General features: G+C 45.1%; 1 protein-coding gene across 3 annotated transcripts in view; it reads left to right on the top strand.

Moving 5' to 3' along the window:
• The window catches only part of GALC (galactosylceramidase), a 271,332-nt gene that overhangs the window by 197,961 nt on the left and 51,174 nt on the right, over positions 1 to 22,197 (top strand). For all 3 annotated transcript variants that reach the window (XM_069637935.1, XM_069637936.1, XM_069637938.1), the window contains exon 12: positions 299 to 388. In XM_069637935.1, coding sequence (XP_069494036.1) covers positions 299 to 388 — 90 coding nt within the window. The remainder of the gene's footprint in view (positions 1 to 298; positions 389 to 22,197) is intronic.

Raw genomic sequence — 22,197 nt, 5'->3', positions numbered from 1 at the left:
CCTCGACTTCCTAACAGTTGATTATGGATTCCATAAGGTTCTGCCTTGGACAGGGCTTTGTAGCCTTTGGCTCGCCAGATTGGTTGGAGTACAACTCCCACTAGCCCTGCCCAGCACAGTTTATGGTGAGGGCTCTGTAGTCCAACACATCTGGAAAGCCACAGGCAGAAGGCTTCCGGCGTAGGAAGAGGATGCAGCATTCAGAAAAGGGAATGGCTGCTAAAGGCGTCTCTAGAAGCTACACACAACAACATAATCTGAACTGAGTGACCCAAGTCTCTTATTATTTTTTCTACAGAACGATCTAAGTACTTTGCAAGTATGGTATTCACAATTAGACTCCACATCTGGAAAGGAGACAATATTCAAACAACTCTCACCACTGAAGGTAAATCTTTCCTGCTTGGGGGACTGTCATTATTGAACTGTTTACAGATTTAAAGACCTAGCTGGCAGAGGTATTTCTCTAAGAAATGGTTAATTTTCCTCCAATGTTCAAACAGGTTTCTCTTATATACAACTGTTTTGTGAATCGGAGTGTGACAAACCAAGCATATTTAATAAATGCACGTGTATCAAGCCCTTTGCAGTACTAGCCTGTCTAAATGAAAGCTTGTTTTGACTGTTCATGGTGACCACTTCTTCTCTTCAAAGCACACCATTCTTCTGAGACTGTTCTTTTGATCTTTGGCATCATTTGAGGTGCAAGCAAATCATTGCTCACAAGCCTTCCTGTGCATCTCAGAAAATGTATTTAGTTTTTTCGTGCGGGAGGAGTGTGTCAGAATATAAATTCTTCATTCTTTCGGTCTGCTTGAATTATAAACAATGTTCACAAACTCCGATACTTTCCACATAATTTGAAAAAACATTGACTGAATCTACCAACAATTATTTGTGTGAAACCTGAAGGTATCTCCCTTACTAGTCCCTGGGGATCTGTCATCCAGGTGGCCAAGACACAGCCAGTGAGGGAGGATTACCTGGATGGGGGGTCCTCGGGGAGTGGAAGTGGGACACCGACGGGTGATACATGGTATCCCCTTTCTTCTAATAACTTTTCCCATCCTGCTATACAAGAAGCTCTGAAACTGTCCCCCATTCCCCCTTTTCAGACACAAACACTTTTGCACATCACGAAAGACGACGTACAAACATTAAAGCCATTTAACTGACCTGTCTCAACACAAGGGTCAGGCAATTGACCAGGATATATTTATATATCGAGCCAGCTATCCAAGCACGGCAGTTAAAGTGGAGGAGAAGGCGGCAAAAGGCTGACGAGGAGAGACGCAATGTTGCCCTTTCCGACTCATACCCAGACCCACGAGACCTCTGTAGAATGAATTGATACCGCAATAGCCCAAGTTTGTTGCAGCAGATGTCAACGGTACACAGAGCATGCCTATGCTGATAAGCAGGACAGAGGGAGACGCCTGCTTCTGTGGTGCTGGCTTTCACTCAGACACAAGTAAAAGCCAAGCTGTTCATCACAGCCGGTGAGCCGAGGGGAGAATAAATAAGAAACCAACCTGTGTTGAATGAAAGTCGCAAATTGGCATATTGAGGAAAGTTTATAGAACTGTAAATTTGTTAAGGGAAGACCGGCTGCTGAGGGGTCTGGCACCACGTGGGTGCTCACTTGAGACTCTGGTTGATCCTGCATTGAATGAAACTAGTGCTACCTGAAGACCCTAGGGGAGCCACGCGGAAAAGGTCAAAGTGGTCAGACAGTGGTCTAGCAAAATCCCTGTACAGTCTAAAGTCTTTGACCGACAAACCATTGAGAACACTAGGGAAGTGACTCCCGCACCAGAAGAAAGTAAAAGGAATTGTGAAATGGCCAGAGTGAACCCTACGGAGCGATGCCAATAAAGAGTGGCCAAGTCTGAAGTCCCAAGGAACAATGTGTTGACAAAAGTGAACCCTACAGAGGGATGTCTACATTGAACGCTTTTAAAAGACATTAAGATTTGTGAGTGCCAAAAGAGAAATTGATTTGTGAAAAGCTGTAGTGAATCCGACAGATGGAGGCAAACAGTCGAAGGTTCTGAACGGAAGAAGAGAACCCAGGGGCTAAGGCATCACCCAAAGTACACTTGAAAGGAACTTTGTTAATTTTGGAGGCTATCAGGTCCTTGAAGGCAAGAGACTTTTTGTAGTAAAGAGACGTTAACACCGATGGTCCAGATATCTGAAGCAGAACTGTTGTCTCGTGCTAGGAAAGCTCGAGCGTGTGCTGTGCTCAGGAGTTCCGCCTTGTCCCAGGCTCAAAATGTGGGGAAGGGAGACTCCCGGTTACCAATTGTTGATTTATCATTTGTGAACACTTCTTTCTTTCTTGTGAATCCTATCCCACAGCCTTTTTGGTATTTAGTTGTAAGGATTGGCAAGACGCCACTAGGAATGCCTTATTTTGATTTGACGGTTGTAGCTTGCTCCATCTTAGATTTAGGTTTAGATTAGGCATTTTTCCACCCTACCTATACAGTTTATTAAACACCCTTGAACTGTGATCAGTTGTGTCTTTCTATTCTTGATACCATGCCTTCCTTCCATATTGCACACAAAGAAAACTCAGTCCAACTGAGTTAACTTGGAAATCTGTCGCTTAGAAACATTTATTGTTCAACTAAATCAAAGTTTTATTATTTTGTGTCCTTGGAACAGTATCGTGCTTGTACACTGAGTGGTACAGTGTTGAAATGAAAACACCCACATAACATAACAATTAATTCAAGATTGTCAAGGGACCCTACATGAGTGAGAGCCTTCGGGCTCAGTATTTATACTTTTGAACCATTCCAAAATCAACCTGTTGTAGCTCAGAAGTTGCTTTAATATATATTGTCTACATTTTGGCTGTAACACACAGAAAGCAGCTTAAGAGGAAACTGACACAAGTCTGACACAAGTTGGACACACATTACCAGCGCATGCCCCCAAACCTGAGACAAGCACCTGGCCGAGACCAATGTGAATGTAAGACATCTTTCATTGAAGAGCTGTGTACAACCGTGAACTGGTATCTGGTCTTTCCATCTAATGCCTATCCATCAAATTCCTATCCATCGAAATGTATTGATTGAATTGCTTTTCCATCAAAAAGCATATTCATTGAATGAATTTCGATGGATAATTTCGATGGAAAATAGGCTTAGTGTTAGATTAAGGGTTGGAGTAAGGGTTGGAGTAAGGGTTGGAGTAAAGGTTGGAGTAAAGGTTGGAGGGCATGGGGGTTGAGGGTGTTTGGGGACCCCCCCAATATACAGAAAACATTAAAATGTTACAAGGAGATGGCCAGTGCCGAAATGTCAGCAATGGACAGCTCCATGTAACTTTTTAACGTAGAAAATAAAAGCATCGCAATGCGATCTTTTACATTTAAAAGTACATATCCTTCCGTTGGACAAGTTTCGATGGATATGTACTTTAATGTAAAACATACTTTCAATGCATTTATTGTAGTTGGATTTTTTACGATGCATTGTCTTTTCGATGCATCTTATTTGATGCAAAGACAATAATCCCCCTGAACTCTGAAGCCTATAGCACTTACTGCTGTGAGCCAGGAAACTTTGCAGGGGAACAAAAGGAGAGCCCCTTAAACAACACCAATCAAACCACAAAACACGTTGGTCTACGAGTCCTCTTCATGCTTCACTTCAGGGACTGGCTGTCACGATTATTAGGTACATTTTCATGTTTATGCACAATCCCCTTTACATGCGAGACCCCCTCCATGTATTGCTGGACTGATGGATTTTTGGTCTGTTCCCCCGAGTGAGCGGGAACCTTTTTCCACACTCACGTTTTCTTTTACCATATCTTTTGGGATACTTTGTATTACTTTTTATACATTTTTCTTGGAGTTATACTTTCCTCCAAGTTCTATGACTGACATTTCCATCACAAATCACTCTGTGCAGTGTTTCCGGGAGCCCTTTGGGCGTCCCTTTTTATTTTCTGTTATAGGGGGATATTTGTATCTTTCCTATCTGTTTATATTGTGAGAGCAGCACATCCCACCTTATGTTGAGTGCTGAGGGGGTTCAATTGTATCCCCTTTCTCACTGCTCCTGTAACTTTGTGGTTACAGTGATAAGATAACCTGAATGGCTGGTGGCAGTGCTCTTATCCTACCTACTTTTGTGCAATTTTTGCTCCCTGGCTGTACTTACAGCCGTGGTAATGCACAGAAGCGTCACCATTGACCCAAAATGGTGGCTGTGTTCTTTTTTTGCCATTTCTTGTTTGTTTGTCCCGTCTTGGTTCTTCTTCTGCCGTGCTGGTTGGTTCTGGGAGCTCCTAATATGAATTTTGTCTTCAGTGGGAATCCTTTGTGAAGCCTGCCATGGCCCCAGTGTGGTTGATGGACTGGAAATGGGGGAGGACTCAAACTCCGCTATTCTTTGTCTTCTGGTGTGCCTGTCTGGAACCAGTTCCAACTGGGTGGGGGTGTGGGGGGCTGGCTAAATGGTGCATGGGTGCCGATTGCCTGCGTTCCTGCATAAAATTCATGGATCCTGAGGCTGAAGACCAGCTGACCCCTGTAACAGAAGAACTAAAGAGGAGGAAGAAGAGAGATGTCCGAAGCCACTTCCAGATTAACGATGATGCCCTCCATTTCGAGCCATCCCACAACGAGCTGTGACCTTCACATGCTACAAACCGCCAGTACCCTGGGACCTGTGGCCACTGTGCAGTGCATCGACTTTCAAAGATTGAATCTTCCCAAAAACTTTGGTGGACTCCTTCTGGACCTACAGAGACAAGATTCCACTCCTTGAAGTCCCAATACCAGAGTGCTGGACTGGGAAAGCGAGATGAATCAAATGGCGGTAATTGTTCTTCACTTATGTCTTGAAAAGGGCTCCAAAATCACAGAACCTCAAAGAATCCTTTCTCCATTCCAGATCCAAGATCCATTCCAGTGTCCTTCCTTCATCTGCCTGACCCAGAATCCGCTGACCAGGTCTGCTGCATCGTGGGGGCTGTTAGGAAGAATTCTCATAAATGTGCTAATTCCCTTCACCTTAGAGACCCTCAGCAACTTTGCTGGATTTTGAGGACTTGATTTTTTTTACCTGGAGAGAGTGTGACCCTTTCTCCCACTCATGTGTTTTGAAATGTGTTTTACTCTTGTGTTTTCTTTGGTAATGGAGTTTTAGACAACTCCATAGGCATCATCTTTTCATTTGTGTCACACAGCACCTTCAGTGTAGTGGCACAGGGAAGCCTTTCAGGCTTTCCCAAGGTTTAAATACCTTCGCTGGGATAAACTGCTGTTTCGCAGAGAAAGTAAAGTGAAATTGACTTTACTAGTCTTTTCAAATTCCTAGACCCAGCACAGCCTATCTTACAATAGAGTGCTGGAGGGATTACCTAGTATCCCCTGTGTCTAGATACTCATGTAGTAGTCAAATGCTACCCTTTCCTCTTGAAATGGCTGGAGGCAGTGTTTTTACAACAAACTACCATGATTTTTCCCGACCACGAACACCACACCAGTAGCATTAAATCGCGGGAGCCATGTTTTTCAAGATGGGTTCTGAGCCCCTTTGTTTAAACAGGCCTCTGTCTTCTTACGCCATTTCTTTTTGGAAAGGTCCTTCTAGAGTTTGTCCCTGCGTGCCAAACCAGGTTTAGTCCCTTTGTTCCTTCGCCTTTGGCGGGCTTCAGGACTGAAGACCGCCTATGGTGCCTCTGTCTGTCTGGGGTGGGCAGGAAGGAAGGGACGTGCCCTAAACTCCTTGTGCTTAATCTCCTAGGAGACCCATATGTCCTATGGCGTGATTGGCTGGCTGGCTGACTGTCAGGCAAGGACAGCCACCCTGCTGAGTGAGTGACAGCTAGGTTGGAATGAAGGGGAGAGAACTGAATAAAAGGCGAGTCTCTTGGCTTGGAAGGCAGAGTCGACCACTGGAACGAAAGAACCTGCTACAGGTCCGAATCGCCAAGTTCACCTCGACAGAGAAGCCCCCACAAGGACGACTTCTCCCTTTGAGTTGGTGGGACCAATCAACTCGACATTAAGCCACCTGGATACCATTCTCGGAGCTGGTTGCATTTTCCTCCGAGTACTGCAGGAAACAGAATAACCAGGGAGATGGACACAAGTTTATGTGCTTCATACAGCTACTGGAATTGAAGATTTGCCAGTTGCCAGCTTTTTGACCAGTCCCAGTGCAGTGCAGTGCAGGTGTCCCCTGATGTCCTCCCTCTTGTCCCCACGATTGAGGGTCAGGAACGGCGAGATCTGCAGGAACTGCCAGGAACAGAAGTCTTCAGCTGCATCTTTTTCTTCATTTGTAAGGTACTGTGAAACAAGACAGAGTACTTACCTCTCGCAGTGAAAGTTCTTGAAACTTTCCCAACTTGCAGGCCTAATCAGCTTGTGACCCAACATATGATGCTTTCTTTTACAAACTACTTCTGAGAACTTTGGCAAAGATGTTTCTGTTTAACTACCAGAACTGCTTTATCCTATACAAGACTTTAGCCCATTGACTTTGGCCTAACCTATTGCATTAAATCTACTCCTCTGGCAAACTCAAAACATTTGCACTGCCTAAGAATAATTGTGATCTTCTTTTTATTAACTTATGCCTTTTTGCTCCTCCTTCAAAGTAGATTAAATGCCTCAAACTTACAGTGTAAAGTAGTGAAGTATATTTGTGTGTGATATATATTGCCTCCTTCTAGTGAATGTTTTATAACTGACTGTGAAATAAATTAATAAGTGTTTTACCAAGAAACCTTTATTGTAAGAGTTTATTTGAATACTTGTCATTGTAGACCTCTGTGTAACATCATTACAGGTCACATTCCCCTCTTGAGATAAGCCTGGCTGCTCAGCAGCTCTACCAAAACTGTGTAGTACAGACTTCTACTAAAGGTTGGTTTGCTTCCACCTGTAGTCCTCGTTGTGTATAGCAGTCCCCAAGGGTACTGCATACAAACTTTGCCCAACTGTGGCATTGTGCTGCATCCGCTTCTTCACTCCTAAGGTACTGTGAGACTTTTGGTAGAATTTACCTAGAGTTGCTTTACTGTTCCTGCGTTGCTGGAGTGCTGATTTGTGTGTTTGTGTGTTTGGGAGTTTGCCAAATCACATTTGCCGAAGCCTAATGCTTGTATGCCTTCATCTAGACTTCTCTGAATTTGCTGACCCTTTTTCCAACAAAAAGTGTTACTTCCTTGCTACAGGAGACTTTCTCTGGAACGTTTGAATTTTATACAGCTTGTAACTTACCTGTTTTGCCCTCCAATCTGACTCTGACTCTGAGATACTCATAACTAGATACGGATGGACAAGTATTACATAAACAAGTATTTACTTGTTTATGTAATTTTTTTTTAAATCCGTTTGTGCAAAACAAAATGTGATGGCTGAAAGGTTTTGAATTAATCATAATCACAGGCATAGCTCTGGACAAGCATCCAGACCATTGGTTTTCAGCCTCCCATGCCATTACAGAAGAGGAAAGACCATATGCAAATCAAGCTTGGTCCCACCCCAAAAGGGGCAGTAGAGCCGAACTGCAAGGTCACATCTCTTCTGCACGTGACTACAAGCATCCCCAGACATGTTTTGGCCTTGTTGGGCGTCATCAGTGAGGAGTAGCTTGGGTTTATAGGCCCAGCAGGCGCGGGGATCCAGGTCTGGGCATACCTCTCCCACTCTGGGTGACTTAAGCAAAGCAAAAAGGTGATGGCTAGAAGGTTTTGGCAACCCTCCAGATCATCATTTTTCAGCCTGCCAAGCCATTACAGAAGAGGAAAGACCATATTCAAATCAGGCTTGAACCCCCACCCGCCAAAATGGTCAGTGAAGGCCGAAACATGTCTGGGATTGCTTGTGTTTCCGTGCAAAGGGGACCTAGCCGAGCAGTTCAGGCAGAGTGCTCCCATTGGTGGAAGTACATGACTGATTTGCTTATGGCTGGACCCGATTTGCAATGGTGCTGACGGGCTAAAATACAGTTGTGTGGAAGGTTGCCCAGAGCAATGCCGGTGGTTCAGATTAATTCTATCTATCCATCACTTTTTTTTGGTTTCAGTTCATCCATTTGTACCTGAAACAGATATTCTGAAAGTTACTACAAAGGTTTTACTTAAATTTGAATTGCATACTGCCATTCTAAAAGTATTACGAAGTGGTTTTCTTACTGTGAATAATGCATAAGTTACTTACTGTGTGTTATAGTTCTTACCTTAGTGTGTTAGTGTTTCTTTGGCCTATGTGTATATACTCTAAGTTCTTTGTACTACACACAGCCCTTTCTCCCTCCTAAGAAAAGCCAGGCTGTTAAGCCATTGCTACCAACAAAACTTGTGTGGTTCAGGCCTATACAATGTGTTGGAGCCCTATGTCCCAAGGGTGAGTCTTCAAAAGTCCTACTATTGGTGGACTTTTGTAAAACTCCTTAACGATTCCTCCTCCTTCTTGGCGACTAACTGCGATGTAAGCGTACATGTCCCATCTTAAGATGGCCGACTTGCTTGCTTATACTAGGTGCCTCCAAAATGCAATCCTAACGCTTTCCGGAAAGGTAACTGATGGCTGCACTACCACTCGTCACATCCCAACGTTCTGCACTTACGATTTTGCTGCTGTTCGATGTACGCAGGCGCAAGGAGACTAGTGGTTTCTTAATAGGGACTTTATTTACTCTGTCCCACAGCCACTAACCCCCCCCCACGCATGCGCAGCGCCAGCCTTGCTCCATTGGTTGGCGCACCCACTGCTCTTCAGCACAGGCGCACATCCATCTATATATTCCAGCTTAGCGTTCTTGCCGGCTGGACGTACCTTCGCGGCAGTAAACAGCACTTAAGGCAGCTATATCCACGGCTCACATGTAAGTAAGGAAGCTGCTTTACTTTAAAGGCCCCACTCTGGCTAGCCCCCTTTAATATACCAGCGGTTAACTTGTGGTTTGCTGGCAGCCTGCTTAATATAGCATTTCGCCTTCCTTTTAGATGCACCTCATTATGAAGGTGTTTCGGGCTTCTTGATCGCCCTTCCAGACACACGGACCTCTTCACGTTCAAGTCCCATGCCTATCCGCCCCCAACTAAGCTGGTTTAACATAGGTATGTGAAATTCTTGACATTATTAGATATCGATGCCTAGTGCACCTGCATTTCAGTGGTTCTGCAACAGCACTGTGCATACTTTGCTCTTCTGCTGTGTCGATCTCCACAGCATGCCAATGACATAGCCCTGTTTTTTGGACATTACAGGATACAAACAACTACTATCCTCAACACCTTAATAAGGGACATCATATACCGCGAGACTGGATCTCTTCCCATATGATCCAGTCCAAGCTTAGTCCTTCACTCCATCCTTTCCCCAGCCCGGACTTATCCAAGGTCAGTTGTTTTAATCCCTTCTTTCTAAGACCAGAATGCACCTGTACATGTGCATTTCATGGTTGCTCGTTTTAACTGTTGCCTAGATTGTATTTGCTACGGTCACACCCTCCCGTGCTTGTACTTTATCTTAATTCCATCCCCTTTCTTTACACATTATTGCAGGCCTCCACCATCCTCTTGGCCCAGAAGAAGGCCGTTATTTCTAAGGCCGAAACGTCACTGTAACAGGCTTTTGCCTGCCTCCAGTTCAACATCAGGGGTTTTTTTCTGTTCCCGACGTAGACCAAGGATTGGCCACCATTACATTGATGTGCAAAGACCTCAACATAGAACATCAGAACTTGGCTGGTTTAAATTAAATTGTTATAAAGCCAGACTGAGCACTTTCTAAATAATGCCACATTTTATGTTAAGTGTGGTTGGTTTGCTCTCTTGTTTATTTGTTGTTCTTTTCTTCCCCCTGACCCTAATGTCATGTATATAACAGTGCCCACAAAAACACAACGCACTCCACTTGTTGAGAGCATTTTTATGATTGGGTGAATTAGCACACACTCTGATTGCATTAGATAATATTGTAGCTCTGTTAGTAAATTACAGAGACAATATTAGTATATGGACTTTTGTTGAAAAACAGTTTTGCTTGATGTACCAGGAACAAATTCTCCTCTGCAGACAGGTTCATGTATAAGAGCTATCTTTTTAACTAAAATGCAAATGTTGATTATAGTTCTTAGCATAGAACCTTTGTTTTTTTTTTTTTTCTTTTCCAAATGGACAATCCTAGTGTTGAACATTGTTTATCATCTTGTTGCTTTATACACCATGGCAAAATGTAACACAAAAAGTCTGCTTTGCCCAAAGATGTGAATATGTGTTTCTTTTTCTTTTTTATCAAATGTAAATAAATACATGCTCCCTGATTAATAAGGGTGCATAAAGAATGATTGAATCTGCTTTGTTAATTACAGATAAATGCGAGTTCATGTTTCAGTTCTTGCTGGTTTGGAATAGGGTGATCACTTCTAAACACCACTACAGTTCCTCAACATTCTACATTTTAAGAATGGTTTAATTTTGAACGGCGGTTACCATCCCCCTTGTTATACTGCAGATGCTGTTGCTACCATTGTCTTGTGTGTATCCTTCTCTTTTCCTGTGCCTTCCATCCTGGTCCATGTCCCTTCCTTTGCATGCCTTCTCCCACCTTCTACTCCAGAAGCTCTGGAGAATTCAGCCCTCATCCTCCTGCTAGGTTCTACCCTCTTTATGCTTTGTTTTTCCAATTCTGCTTTCAAAGTCTCAGTTCCCTATCATCCTAGAATCTTTCCTTCAGAGGAGCTGCTCTGCCAGATTATCGTACACGTGGAACAACATTCACCTGCTCCCTCTTGTTGCCGCTCAGTTCATTATATCTGGACCAGCTTTTCCCATTTATTTTTTTTTTCTGGCGCTGACATTTTTCTTCTACCTCCTTTCCTGGAGGGCAATGTACCTGGCATGTTCTACCTCACTTTAATCAGAGCGGCTTCTAGGAAGGACAGGTTGTACCTTGGCTAACCCAACCACCAAGAAATCCATAAATCCATGTGGCTGACACTTGTCAAGCAATGAACAAAGTGGTGGTGCAGATCCTCGCTAATTGTTAAGAGATTTGGAGTCACTAATCCTAGAGATGCATCTATTCAAACAATTTAGTGGGCACCCAATCGGTGAGGGCTGCCAGTTTACTACTTCACAGGACAAGTCCCAGGCTTTGCAATGGGCCGTGTATTCCCAGTCAAGCCTCAAACTTCCTTGCTAAACCACCTTAATACCAGGAAGAGATTACATAGAACTGGGCCTCGAACAGGGATTAACCCAGATCTCTGTACCTACGGATGAGGTTGGGAATATTTCCGGTAGTCTCCTTCACAAAATCATGGGGAATGTGTCCCATGTTTGGGGCAGCCTGTGAAATCCTTGCGCCCAGTCATGTGCGAGAAGTCACACAGACTTCTCAGGGTACTTGGTCTACCCTTAACCTGAGAGGCTTAGGGTATATAGGGGGCCCCTTGTTCTTAATTGTCTGCGTGATGAAGCCTCAGAATAGGGTAGTTAGAGGGGGAAAAAAGAGTAACTGGTCAGGGAAATCTCAAAAACACATGGGTCCCTTGCCAAGGTTGCAATTTAGGATTTTCAATCTGACGACATAAATGTATGGCCGTGACTGGTCACCACACGAACACACACCTGATTCCACACACCTACCCATCTGGGGGGTCTAATCAGGCCTCGTTTCATAATACACTGCCTCCAAAAACATGTCGAAATTGACTTGCACACAGAGCGCGGTTGGCTTTTTTACTCTGAGCACGTCAACACAGCAGTAACATTCATGGTGTCCGCCGTTACTAACTTCCCACTCCACCTCTTATTGGTGTGCATGTGTCACAGGATCATGAACATGGCAGACGCCTTGCTAGGCAAGACCAATAATGTAATATAAACATACTATCCCCTAGTACTTGGACGTCCCAGCCCTCTTTCATCCCATATTTACGGGATGTCCCAGAGGTATATCAAAATCTAAATGTCTGTTCAGTCCCCTCAGTCTGGGATGCATTTGACCTGGTTGTTTCCACATTAAGCCGTGTTGAGTGCTTCTCCAAGTGAGCCAACATTAGGCTCCAGCTTGGAAGAGCAAGCGGGAACCCTCGTGTTATGCTCCAGGTCTAAGCTCTATGACATTGTTGTGTGCCCATGAAACCCCATATCCACATTGCAACTGAAGGCAAGTCTCTGGTTTCCTTTGAAAAAGCAGCTCCAAAGATGCAGTCTGTTTTTGTATTTTGAAATAATGTTGGGATGGAAATTAGCCTATCCCACCCCTTAGGCGCATCCAAGTTAGGCGAGCCCCATATGAAACGATAGACCCAGCAAGGGGGGAGAAGCTCCCACTCCAAGGGTGCATACAAAAGCCCTGTAGTGCCTGGTAGTAGGCAAATAGCGCTAGCCATATCCATGGCCCACGTCTCCATTTTATATTGGGCCCAGAACACACACACACACACACACTCTGAAAGACCAAAGAAATATCGAGGCTTAGTACCACAAATGAAATATGCCAATCATGGGTTGAAAAGATACAAGTATCTTTTATTACTGTACAGTTACAAAGCAAAACAGATAGCTATCTGGCTCCCAACACCTCGCAGTGTGTACCAGCAGACACGGTGAGGGGTGAGCGAGCTGGCCATCTAAAACAGACATATTTATACTGTTTTGACAATATTGTCCAGCCTCTCTCCAGGCTAATAATTCACTGGCTAGAGTTTGTGCGTAGTTCATATAACAGATTTTACAATATTATATACAGGATTAAACAAGTTTACATGTCCATGAAATCACAATGATGCTGTTGGTTCTTTGATCCATGGTAAGCCTTATTCCATGAATTGTTACAATGCAGTTCAGCTAGAACATACGACCAGAGTTTGCTTTCCATTGTCTCTGTGTTTATACGAGGATGAGGCTTGTGAGCGCAGACAACAGTTGAATGGCAGTTTTATATGAAGCACAAGGTTTCTTTGCATTAGTCAAACAATCTTCTCTCGGTCAGCCTAAAAATTAACAGAAACTCAAAGGTTCGGCTCGACTGCAAGTTGAAAACACAGTCCACCATTTTAGAACATGGAACTCGAGTCGAAATCAAAATGGCAGATGTTTCCTAAAATGGCAGCAAAGTTAACCAAAATCGAAACATTACTGATGCGGTTTTCTGTGTAACGCGAATGGGCTTAGGCCAATATTCATAATAAGGAGATATTCTATGATTACGGTTTAACAAACCCTCCTTTTGGCCTAAGCCAAGAGCATTACTCAAATATTCGCTTTACTCAAAACCCCTTTAGTCATTTTCTCGCGTGCATGTATTTTTGATCCTACTGTACCCACAGTTTGCGCACAACATCCCCCTAACATCAAACATATGGCAGGAAGACATTGTATGCAACAACAGAACAATAGAACACCAAGGATTACCACTAAGACGGAAAAGAGCTTCCATCCACATGAACGTAGAAAGTCCCAGAACCAAGCACCAAGATCCCAATTTCCCTCAGGAACATGTACTTCCGTACTTGGGACGTGCAGATTTTGTATCGCCTTGAATATGGTAGGGGAGGAGTCGGGTACGAAAACACAACAAGCAGATCCCACCAATTAACATACTCCACCAAGCTCAGACAGGATGACGTCTAACACCATCCTGTTATGTAGACCCACTAATCTAATTGCTTTCTGTTCCAGCGTCATGTTGTATAGTATATCGGTGGTTCTGTTGATGGTCCTCTCCAGTACTCTTGCTAGTCGCCTAATATCCTCAGAGTTCATTATTTGTCCCCAAAATGGTACAAAGGATTTTGTTAAATCATACCCAACCATTCTCGTCCTGCCTTGGACGAGTTATAGAGACCTCAGAGGTGCTGGCTACATATACCTCTGGTAGCAAGATACCCAAACAACAAGTACCCTGCCAATCTCTAGGTAACCAAGGATAAGCGTCATTCAAACAGACAAAATAAATGGGATCACCTACATACAAAGGTCTGTCCTCTCTAGTCAGATTCACAATGTTGGTACAACCCTTAAAAGTACCCATTGACTGAGAACCATCCCTTTGTATGCAGAAGGAAACAGAGTTGGGGCTATGATTGATAGTATAAGAAGGAGGCATGGCATCCTGGTTGCCTACGAAGCCATCTTGAAAGAAATTAGTGATTGGAAAGGTCTAGAAAGTCTATCGGAAGGTCTAATAGAAGCAACATTGAGTTTGCTCCTATTCGCAAAAAGGGAACATCCCAACGGTGTCAGGACTCTTCTTTCAAATTCGTTCAGATTAGTCCCATTGAAGCTACCAGAAATACTATAATTCCAACGACCAAAGAATAGTGCCCTTAGTGAGGCGTAGCATGCAGTAGTTAAAGGAAGAGGATGAATATACAAGCCCAACACTTTTTCTCTGTGCTTTGGCAAATGCGAACATATCCAGCAATTTGTTCTATTTAAAATCGCATGGGTCGCATTCATGATTAATAGAAGAACCCAAGCGCAAATACAACTGTTAGACCGGTTAACATTACTACAAGAAAACAATGAGTCCTCAAGGACCATGGTTTTTGATGTTCAATGTCTTTGTTAGCCACAAGACCAATAGCTTGCTCCATAAGAGTAGAATTAGAGAAGGGCATTGTTCCTCAAAATCAGTTTAAAAAGTCTCTCCATCCGGCTCCTTAAGTTCATCCGTTGGTGGTCTCCTGAACACGTGGCTTATCTTGCTTGTAGGTAACTTTGCCAGTCCTAGCCACTTACTTATGTTTCATTGAGAGAGTGGCAAGGGACTAGCTCAACGGTGATTTCTTGTGGGCAGAGCCGTGCTGTGCTGTAAGTCTAGTGCTGTGGACGCAGATCGTACCTCAAGACTCCAGGTATGGTGTGATCTGCGGACAGAGTGTTGTTGCTTCCTGATGGAAGTGGTGAAACAGAAGCAAAATTGTTCAAGGGTGCAGAAATATCCGAGGAAGAATTCAAATTCAAAGTAGCAGTCTCCCCATGCCCACAGGCTCAGGAAGAATCTCTGAGACACCCTTAGTGTCGTCCGAAACAGACTTGTCGTGGGGAACAGAACAAACAGTCTCCTTCTCTTCTCCTTCGTCGAGTAGCAGAGCAAAAGTTATCTTCTTGACGTTTGTCGCATGGATCCAATGTCTCTTGCCTGCTACTCGTACAGTGGTCTGTGTGGCCAACAGGACCTGAAACGGTCCTCGCCAGCGCGGTGCGAGACAGGATGCTCATTCGAAGGTTTTTGTGAGCACCCAGTCACCTGGTCGAAGTCAATGACCTGGCCCCTCGTATTTTACTGGGAGGGCTTCTCGCATCTGTTGGTATATCAAATACAAGTTTTGAGTTAACTGGTTACAGTATTCAGAAAGGAGCAAATGCTCCACGTCTTTTGGGCTTGGGCAGATTCCAAATATTTGCTGGTCTCCCCATTACGATTTCATAGGGGGAGAGTCCAGTCTTGTTTGCTGGATCGTCCGCATGGATAATAAAACTACCGGTAAGGCATCTGGCCATTTCAAATTACTGCTAGCACAAACTTTAGCTAATTTGTTGTTTAGGATACCATTATGGTGTTCTACAAGTCCGGCAATCTGAGCGTGCCTGGCCGAATGGAACCGTTTATCAATCTGTAATCCCGCACATACTTGCAGGATAATGGCAGCAATAAAATGTGGACCATTGTCAGACCAGATGACCCTCGGCAAACCAAACCTTGGAAAATATTCCTTGAGCATGGTTTTCGCCGTTGTCATTGCTGTGGCATCTTTCACAGGGAAGGCTTCAACCCACTTGCTAAAGGCTCAAATGACTACTAGGACATACTTATAGTTGTGTCAGCGCTCCATTTCGATGAAGTCGAAATGTATAACTTCAAAGGGCACAGAGGGGGGTCCTAAACGACCCCTTGGTGTCGATGTACCCTTTCCCACATTATGCTGTAAGCATACCATACAGTTTTGGACCAAACGCTCAGCAGTCTTAGCAATGTTTACATTTACCCAGACAGGTTCTAGCAGTTTACAAATGTTTCTAGCACATATAGAGGAGTAGGACCATGAGCCATTGTAACCATAGCGGTGACATAATCATCGGGTAACATCCATCTTTTCTTTACATTGTCTATCCAATAACGTTCATCATCTAAACTTGCTAAACCCTCAGCCCATTGTTTAAGCTCTTCTGGAGTGGCATCAGCTTGAATATTTATCGAATCAATTCATTCATCTATTATACAAGTGTTTGTGGCTTCTTTTGTTACATACATTTCTGAATACAAATCAGTGGCAGTCTGTTTGGCTATCCTGTCAGCAAAAGTGTTTCCTCTCCCTACATCATCTGTTATTTTCTGATGTGCGGCGCACTTCATAATTGCTAAATGAGTAGGAAGCGCAAGTGCTGAGAGTAGCTGAACTATCTAAGTACCTTGTTGGATTTTAGTTCTCTGTGAGGTCAAGAAACCTCTTTCTGCCCATAGTCTACCAAAGTTGTGAACCGCCCCAAAGGCAGACTGGCTGTCTGTTAATATTTACTCTAAGCCCTTCAGAAAGTTCACAAGCTTGAGTCAGTGCGATAATCTCTGCGGCCTGCGCAGAGTTATGCAAAATTATCTTGGTTTCCACAATCGTGCTTAATGTAGTGATGGCCTAAGCAGCAGTGGATGTACCATACGGAAGTTTGAAGCAGGAGTCATCGCAAAACAGCTCCCCTTGTGGATCTTTCAATGGTGTGCCATTTAAATCAGTTCTGCCTTTAGTTTCTTGCTCTGTGGTATGAAGGCAGTGATGTGACATGTTGTCACTGCAAGCAATGTCTTGCGGAAGAGGCAATAGTTCAGCCGGATTTAATACGCAACATCTCTTAATTTGGATATGCTGTGCAAATAGAATCAGTTTGTATCTTGTTAATCGTGCAGAGGGTAAGATGTTGCATTTGCGTTCTGTTCAGTACAACCTCTACGGAGTGGGGTACCATCACAGTTAGAGTGACCTAAAACCATACCCTCACTTTGTTTTATGGACGCAGCAGCAGCGACAGCTCTCAAGCATCTCGGCAAAGCATATGCAACAGGATGAAGTGTGGAGGAAAAAATAACCGCACAGTCTATTCTTCCCTTGTGTTCCTGCGTTAACACAGCCAAAGCAGATCCATCATATTCATGCACATAAAACACAAAGGCCTTGTCATAATTTGGTGTGCCCAAAACTGGTGCTGAACACAGCGCAGCCTTGAGCAGATCAAAAGCTTTCTGGTGCTCCAAGTTCCATGGTAATGGCAAAGAAATGCCCTTCTTTGTCAATGTCAACATTGGTTTTATCACTAGTGAGACGTTAGGGATCCACTGTCTACAGTAAAAAGCCATACCTATCAAGGCTCTGACCTCTTTCTGTGTATTTGGGATAGACGTGCTATAGATGGTTTTTATCCGTTCAGGTGTCAGTCTTATTCCCTCCTTTGACGAGAGATAGCCTAAATAGGCGACCTCCTGTCGACAATATTGAAACTTTTTCAATGAAGTCTTATGCCCATGTGTTCTGCTCGGTGGTCAGTGATAATGTCGAATGCAATAATGTCGACAGTCAAAATGTCGAAAAAAATAATGTAGAAAAGCAATAATGTCAAATTTTTTTCGACATTTTTTCGAATTTTTAGAAAAAAATAAATATATATAATTAAAATGTGGTGAATATGAGGGGTGAGAGTGTGGTGGGGGGTGGCAGGGGGGTGTTGGGTGAGGAGGGTTGGGGGGGAACCCCCCCTAGTAAATGATATTTTCCTTGTTTATTTATTTATTGAATAAATAAATAAATATATTTCTGATGTTTGTTAATCTGCTTAGAATCACATGCTGTGCATAGGTCCGACATCCAGTGGTCACTGCGGAGTATTGCATTTTGTTTTTCGTAGTCGAAAAAGGGGACGTCGACAAGGCGCGTCTGTAACACTATTCTTATAGTGACGTGCGTCGTACCTACAATCCCTCACGCGTCGAGGTCCCTCAGATTGTTTTTTTCCGCCCAGCTTCTGGTCGCCTTACGCGGAGCTTCTAGAGAGACATTGCAAATACTTACTACGGACCTCGGTCCTTAATTATACTTATTATATTGTTAAAGATCCCTCCCCTCGACGTTAGCTGTGAAGCTGTTTCTCCGCCGAGCAAGTTTTCGACGGAGGGGAAGAGACAGAGGAGATCCTTCGGCGCTGCCGAACACGTGGCCTGGCCGGCCAACATACAGTAGGGAGAGTGGGGGTTCAAACTTTTATCCTCTCTTTGAGAATGTCTTTCTTTCTCCCCTATCTTTCCCTTGGGGTTGTTATCACCAGTTATTATTGCCTCAGCTATTGAGAGGACACCTTTTAAGTTTTGCCCACGCTGTAGGGGCAAATACACTTAGAAGGACAAACACAAGCTCTGTAATCGTTGCTTGTCCCTCGATCATAAGGAGGACAGCTGCGCGGCCTGTAAGCTCTTCAAACCAAGAACTCTTAAAGAACGAAAAGTTAAGAGGTGGGCGGACTACGCTATGTCGAAGTCAGTTTCCTCACCCGCCGCCGCTGTTACAGAAAGTGACGAGGAGGGTGATAACTCAACGTCCGTTACGGAAGTCATCAACCCCCAGAAGCAGTGCTTGCGCTCCTCGACGTCCGTCCCCGGCCCCGACGGGCTCGGCTCACGCCCTGCTTATGGGCATGAACACCCCGGCGACAAGGACGCACATAGACCCCATAGGCATAAGCACACAACCCACGGCTCTTCTTCGTCGAAGACAAAGGATCCATCAGCGCCGAAGGGGACGCAGGGCACTCCGGCGTCTACCTCAGACCGTAAGGGTCTCAAGCCCCACCCGCAAACGCAGCCGCGACCAACGATTGGGCTTTCATCAAACACGGGCGCTACCTCAAAATCATCCGACGTAACGCTCCATAGAGCGGCCGTCGAGGAACAACGCGTAACGCAGGCAACGTCGACACCAGAGCCCTCTACTGACAAACTCGTTGTCGAGAGCCTGGCGAGAATTGTTTCCGAAGACAAACGTAAGCGGACGACGAAACAAACGTCGAATACCGCACAAAAAGCTATGGAAACGCCGAAAAAGCGCAAGAGTAGCCAGGAACTGCCCCCTTCATCTAAGGGCACGTCTGAACTAACGGAGGGCTTTGCAGAGGGCGACGGAAACCTTTCTTCGACGTTGTGGGAGCGTTCTAAGCATTTTGAAGGTGAAGACACTGATTTCCCCCCTCTAGACTATTCAGGGGTCCCCCATGAGACCCTTGAAAGACTCCATTCTTGTATGGAGAAAATGGAAAGGTTTTTGGGAAGACAAAACCCACCCACACCCAAAAGACCAAGAGAATGGCCCCAGGATGACCCTAGGGTCAAGATTCCTAGGCTGTTTCCCCCTTCTACAGACGCATATCACCTCACTGAAGAGGAGCAATACCTCCAGGAACATGAGGAGTGTTTGGGTGAAGAGGAAGAACATGAGGAAGAGGGGTTTGAAGAAGATCCTTACACTAGTGCAGGAGCTTTTGAAGAAGATACAGATACCTCGCAGCCCTGGCAATCCCCATCAGTGCAGCCTTGGCAATCCCCATCAGTGCACTCAGACCCTGATGTCTTTCACCCTTCTCCTCCCAAGGATTCGCCTATTGGAAACACCTCTCCCATAGATGACCAACCTTCACTTAATGCACTATTGCGCAAGGCAGCAGCGCATTTTGAAATAGACACAGGGGAGACTCTTCCTGACATAGACTTTGTAGAGAAAGTAATTAAAGAAAAAGCCCCTGTTAGTCAGTCTATTCCGCTCCTGGCTTCTATAAAGAGAAGAATAACTCTTTCCCTTTCCAATCCGGACTTAGTCAGAGGGGTCAACCCTCGGATAGAAAAGCTCTTCAGCCCTTCGTCCTCTGACCCTTTGTACATCAGAGGACATTCTATTCCGGACTCCCTCGTAGTTACTAATACAAGAAAAAGAGCGGGGGTACCACTATCCACTAGTGAGGCACCACCTGACAAAGAGCGCAAGAAGCTCTATGCACTTGAGAAGGCGGCTGAGGTCGTGATTCACTTCCCAACTAGGATTGCAAATAACAATTCCCTACTAGCTAGCTACGCAGATGCACAGTGGAGCAAGCTGCGCAGCGAAGCAGAGGACGCACCAGAACCCCTGCGTTCACGCCTGTTAGTTATAATCTCAGAGGGAACTCTTGTAAACTAGGGCATCGTAAAGAACTCCTTAGATGCCGCAGAGACGGCTGGCCGCTCCCTGGTTCAGGGAATACTTCTCAAACGCCATGTCTGGCTGCGCAATTCGGGATTTAAGCCGGAAACCCAGGCTTCCCTGATAAATAAGCCCATAGAACAAACACATCTGTTTGGGAAAGCAGGTGATGAGGCCCTAGAACATGCGAAGAAAGAGTTTGATACCGTCAAGACTCTTGACCAAATTTCTAGGCCCCCTAACAGACGCAGCTATGGCAATAGACGCTCCTTTCGTGGCCAACGCCAGCAGCAAAACCAACAGCAATTTTACTCTGCTACCAACTGGCCCTCTAACCAGGGTAACAACACCCAGTTCAGTCAAAGAGGCCAACGCCGTGGCAAAGGAAGAGGTCGTGGCTCCAGCCCCAAAGGTTCCACGCCCAATACCAACAAATGATCCGAAGATTCGGGTCCCCTCCCATGCATCACCGGTCGGGGGCCGGCTAACATCGTTCCTTTCAGCATGAGAGGGAATATCGTCAGACCGCTGGGTATTATCCACCATAGCCCACGCATACTGCATCGAATTCAACGGTTCCCCGAAGTACAGACCCCCACGGAACCGACGCATGACACCGGAACACCTCACTATTCTTCTTCAAGAATTAGAAGAGCTACTGAAAAAAGAAGCTATAGAGGCTGTCCCCCTATCTCAGGTAACAGAAGGTATTTATTCAGTGTACTTCCTTGTACCCAAAAAGGACTTAACCATGCGCCCTGTATTAGATCTGCGCCCAGCGAACAAGTTTGTCAAACCCCAAAAGTTTCGTATGGTGACCTTGCATATTTTAATGTTGCCAGCGCACAGAAAATACCTCCGGTTCAAGATAGAGAACAAACACTACCAGTTCAGAGTACTACCCTTCGGGATAGCATCTGCACCAAGGGTATTCACGAAAGTACTGGCAGTGGCAGCGGCCCACCTGCGCAGGTTATCCATCCGGGTATACCCTTACCTTGACGACTGGCTCATAACAGGGGATTCTTACGAAACATGCTTCTCCAATTCCCAAAAGACCGTAGACCTTTTGTCCCAACTGGGCTTCTCCATCAACGAGAAGAAGTCCAGCTTAGACCCCAGCCAAATCAAACAATTCCTAGGGGCTCTAATTCGAACAAAGGACGACCTAGTCTTCCCCTCCAACAAGAGGGTCCAAACATGCTGTTTCAGATCCCCCATTATGTGGCAGGTTGAGAGGTGACGGTACGCAAAGCAATGCGCTTGCTAGGGATGATGGCGTCACGTATTTATTTGGTACCTCACGCGCGCCTGCGCATGCGCCCAATGCAAGAGTGGCTCTACAGCCAGTGGTGTCAGGCCAGCAGACAATGGGACGATCTAGTGGTGGTCTCGCAGGCCTTGGTTCTCTCGCTACGGTGGTGGACAAAAGAAAACCTGTTATTAGGGAAAACTTTTGCCACACCCGCAGTGGAAGCCACTCTAACCACAGACGCATCCCTTACAGGATGGGAGGCTCACCTATCCCATCAGACTGCTCACGGAGTGTGGACTCCGAGCTTAGCATCCAAGCATATAAACCTGCGGTGTTCAAAGCACTTAAGGCCTTTCAGGAACACTTACAAGGAAAGACAGTGATGGTCCTCACAGACAGCACCACAGCCATGTACTACCTCAACAAGCAAGGGGGCACTCACTCTCCAGGACTGTCCAAGCTGTCCCAGAATATATGGAAGTGGGCTCTCAAACACATGTTCCTACTATCACAACATGTACCAGGGGAACTCAATCTGCTAGCAGACAAACTCAGCAGAGACTTCCCCCTGCCCGAAGAGTACGAATGGCAATTGCACGAAGACATCGTCTTAGACGTCTTCACGCAATGGGGATTCCCGGAAATAGACCTGTTTGCAACTCTGGAGAACTCACAATGCCAAAGTTACGCCTCCAGGTACCCCCAGAACCAGTCCAAGGGGAACGGTCTGTC

This window comes from Ambystoma mexicanum, chromosome 14, assembly GCF_040938575.1.
Source record: "Ambystoma mexicanum isolate Mex_15411 chromosome 14, UKY_AmexF1_1, whole genome shotgun sequence".
Taxonomy (NCBI): Eukaryota; Metazoa; Chordata; class Amphibia; order Caudata; family Ambystomatidae; genus Ambystoma; species Ambystoma mexicanum.
Note: the sequence above shows the minus strand (reverse complement) of the source record. Positions and strands in the feature narration are given on the sequence as shown.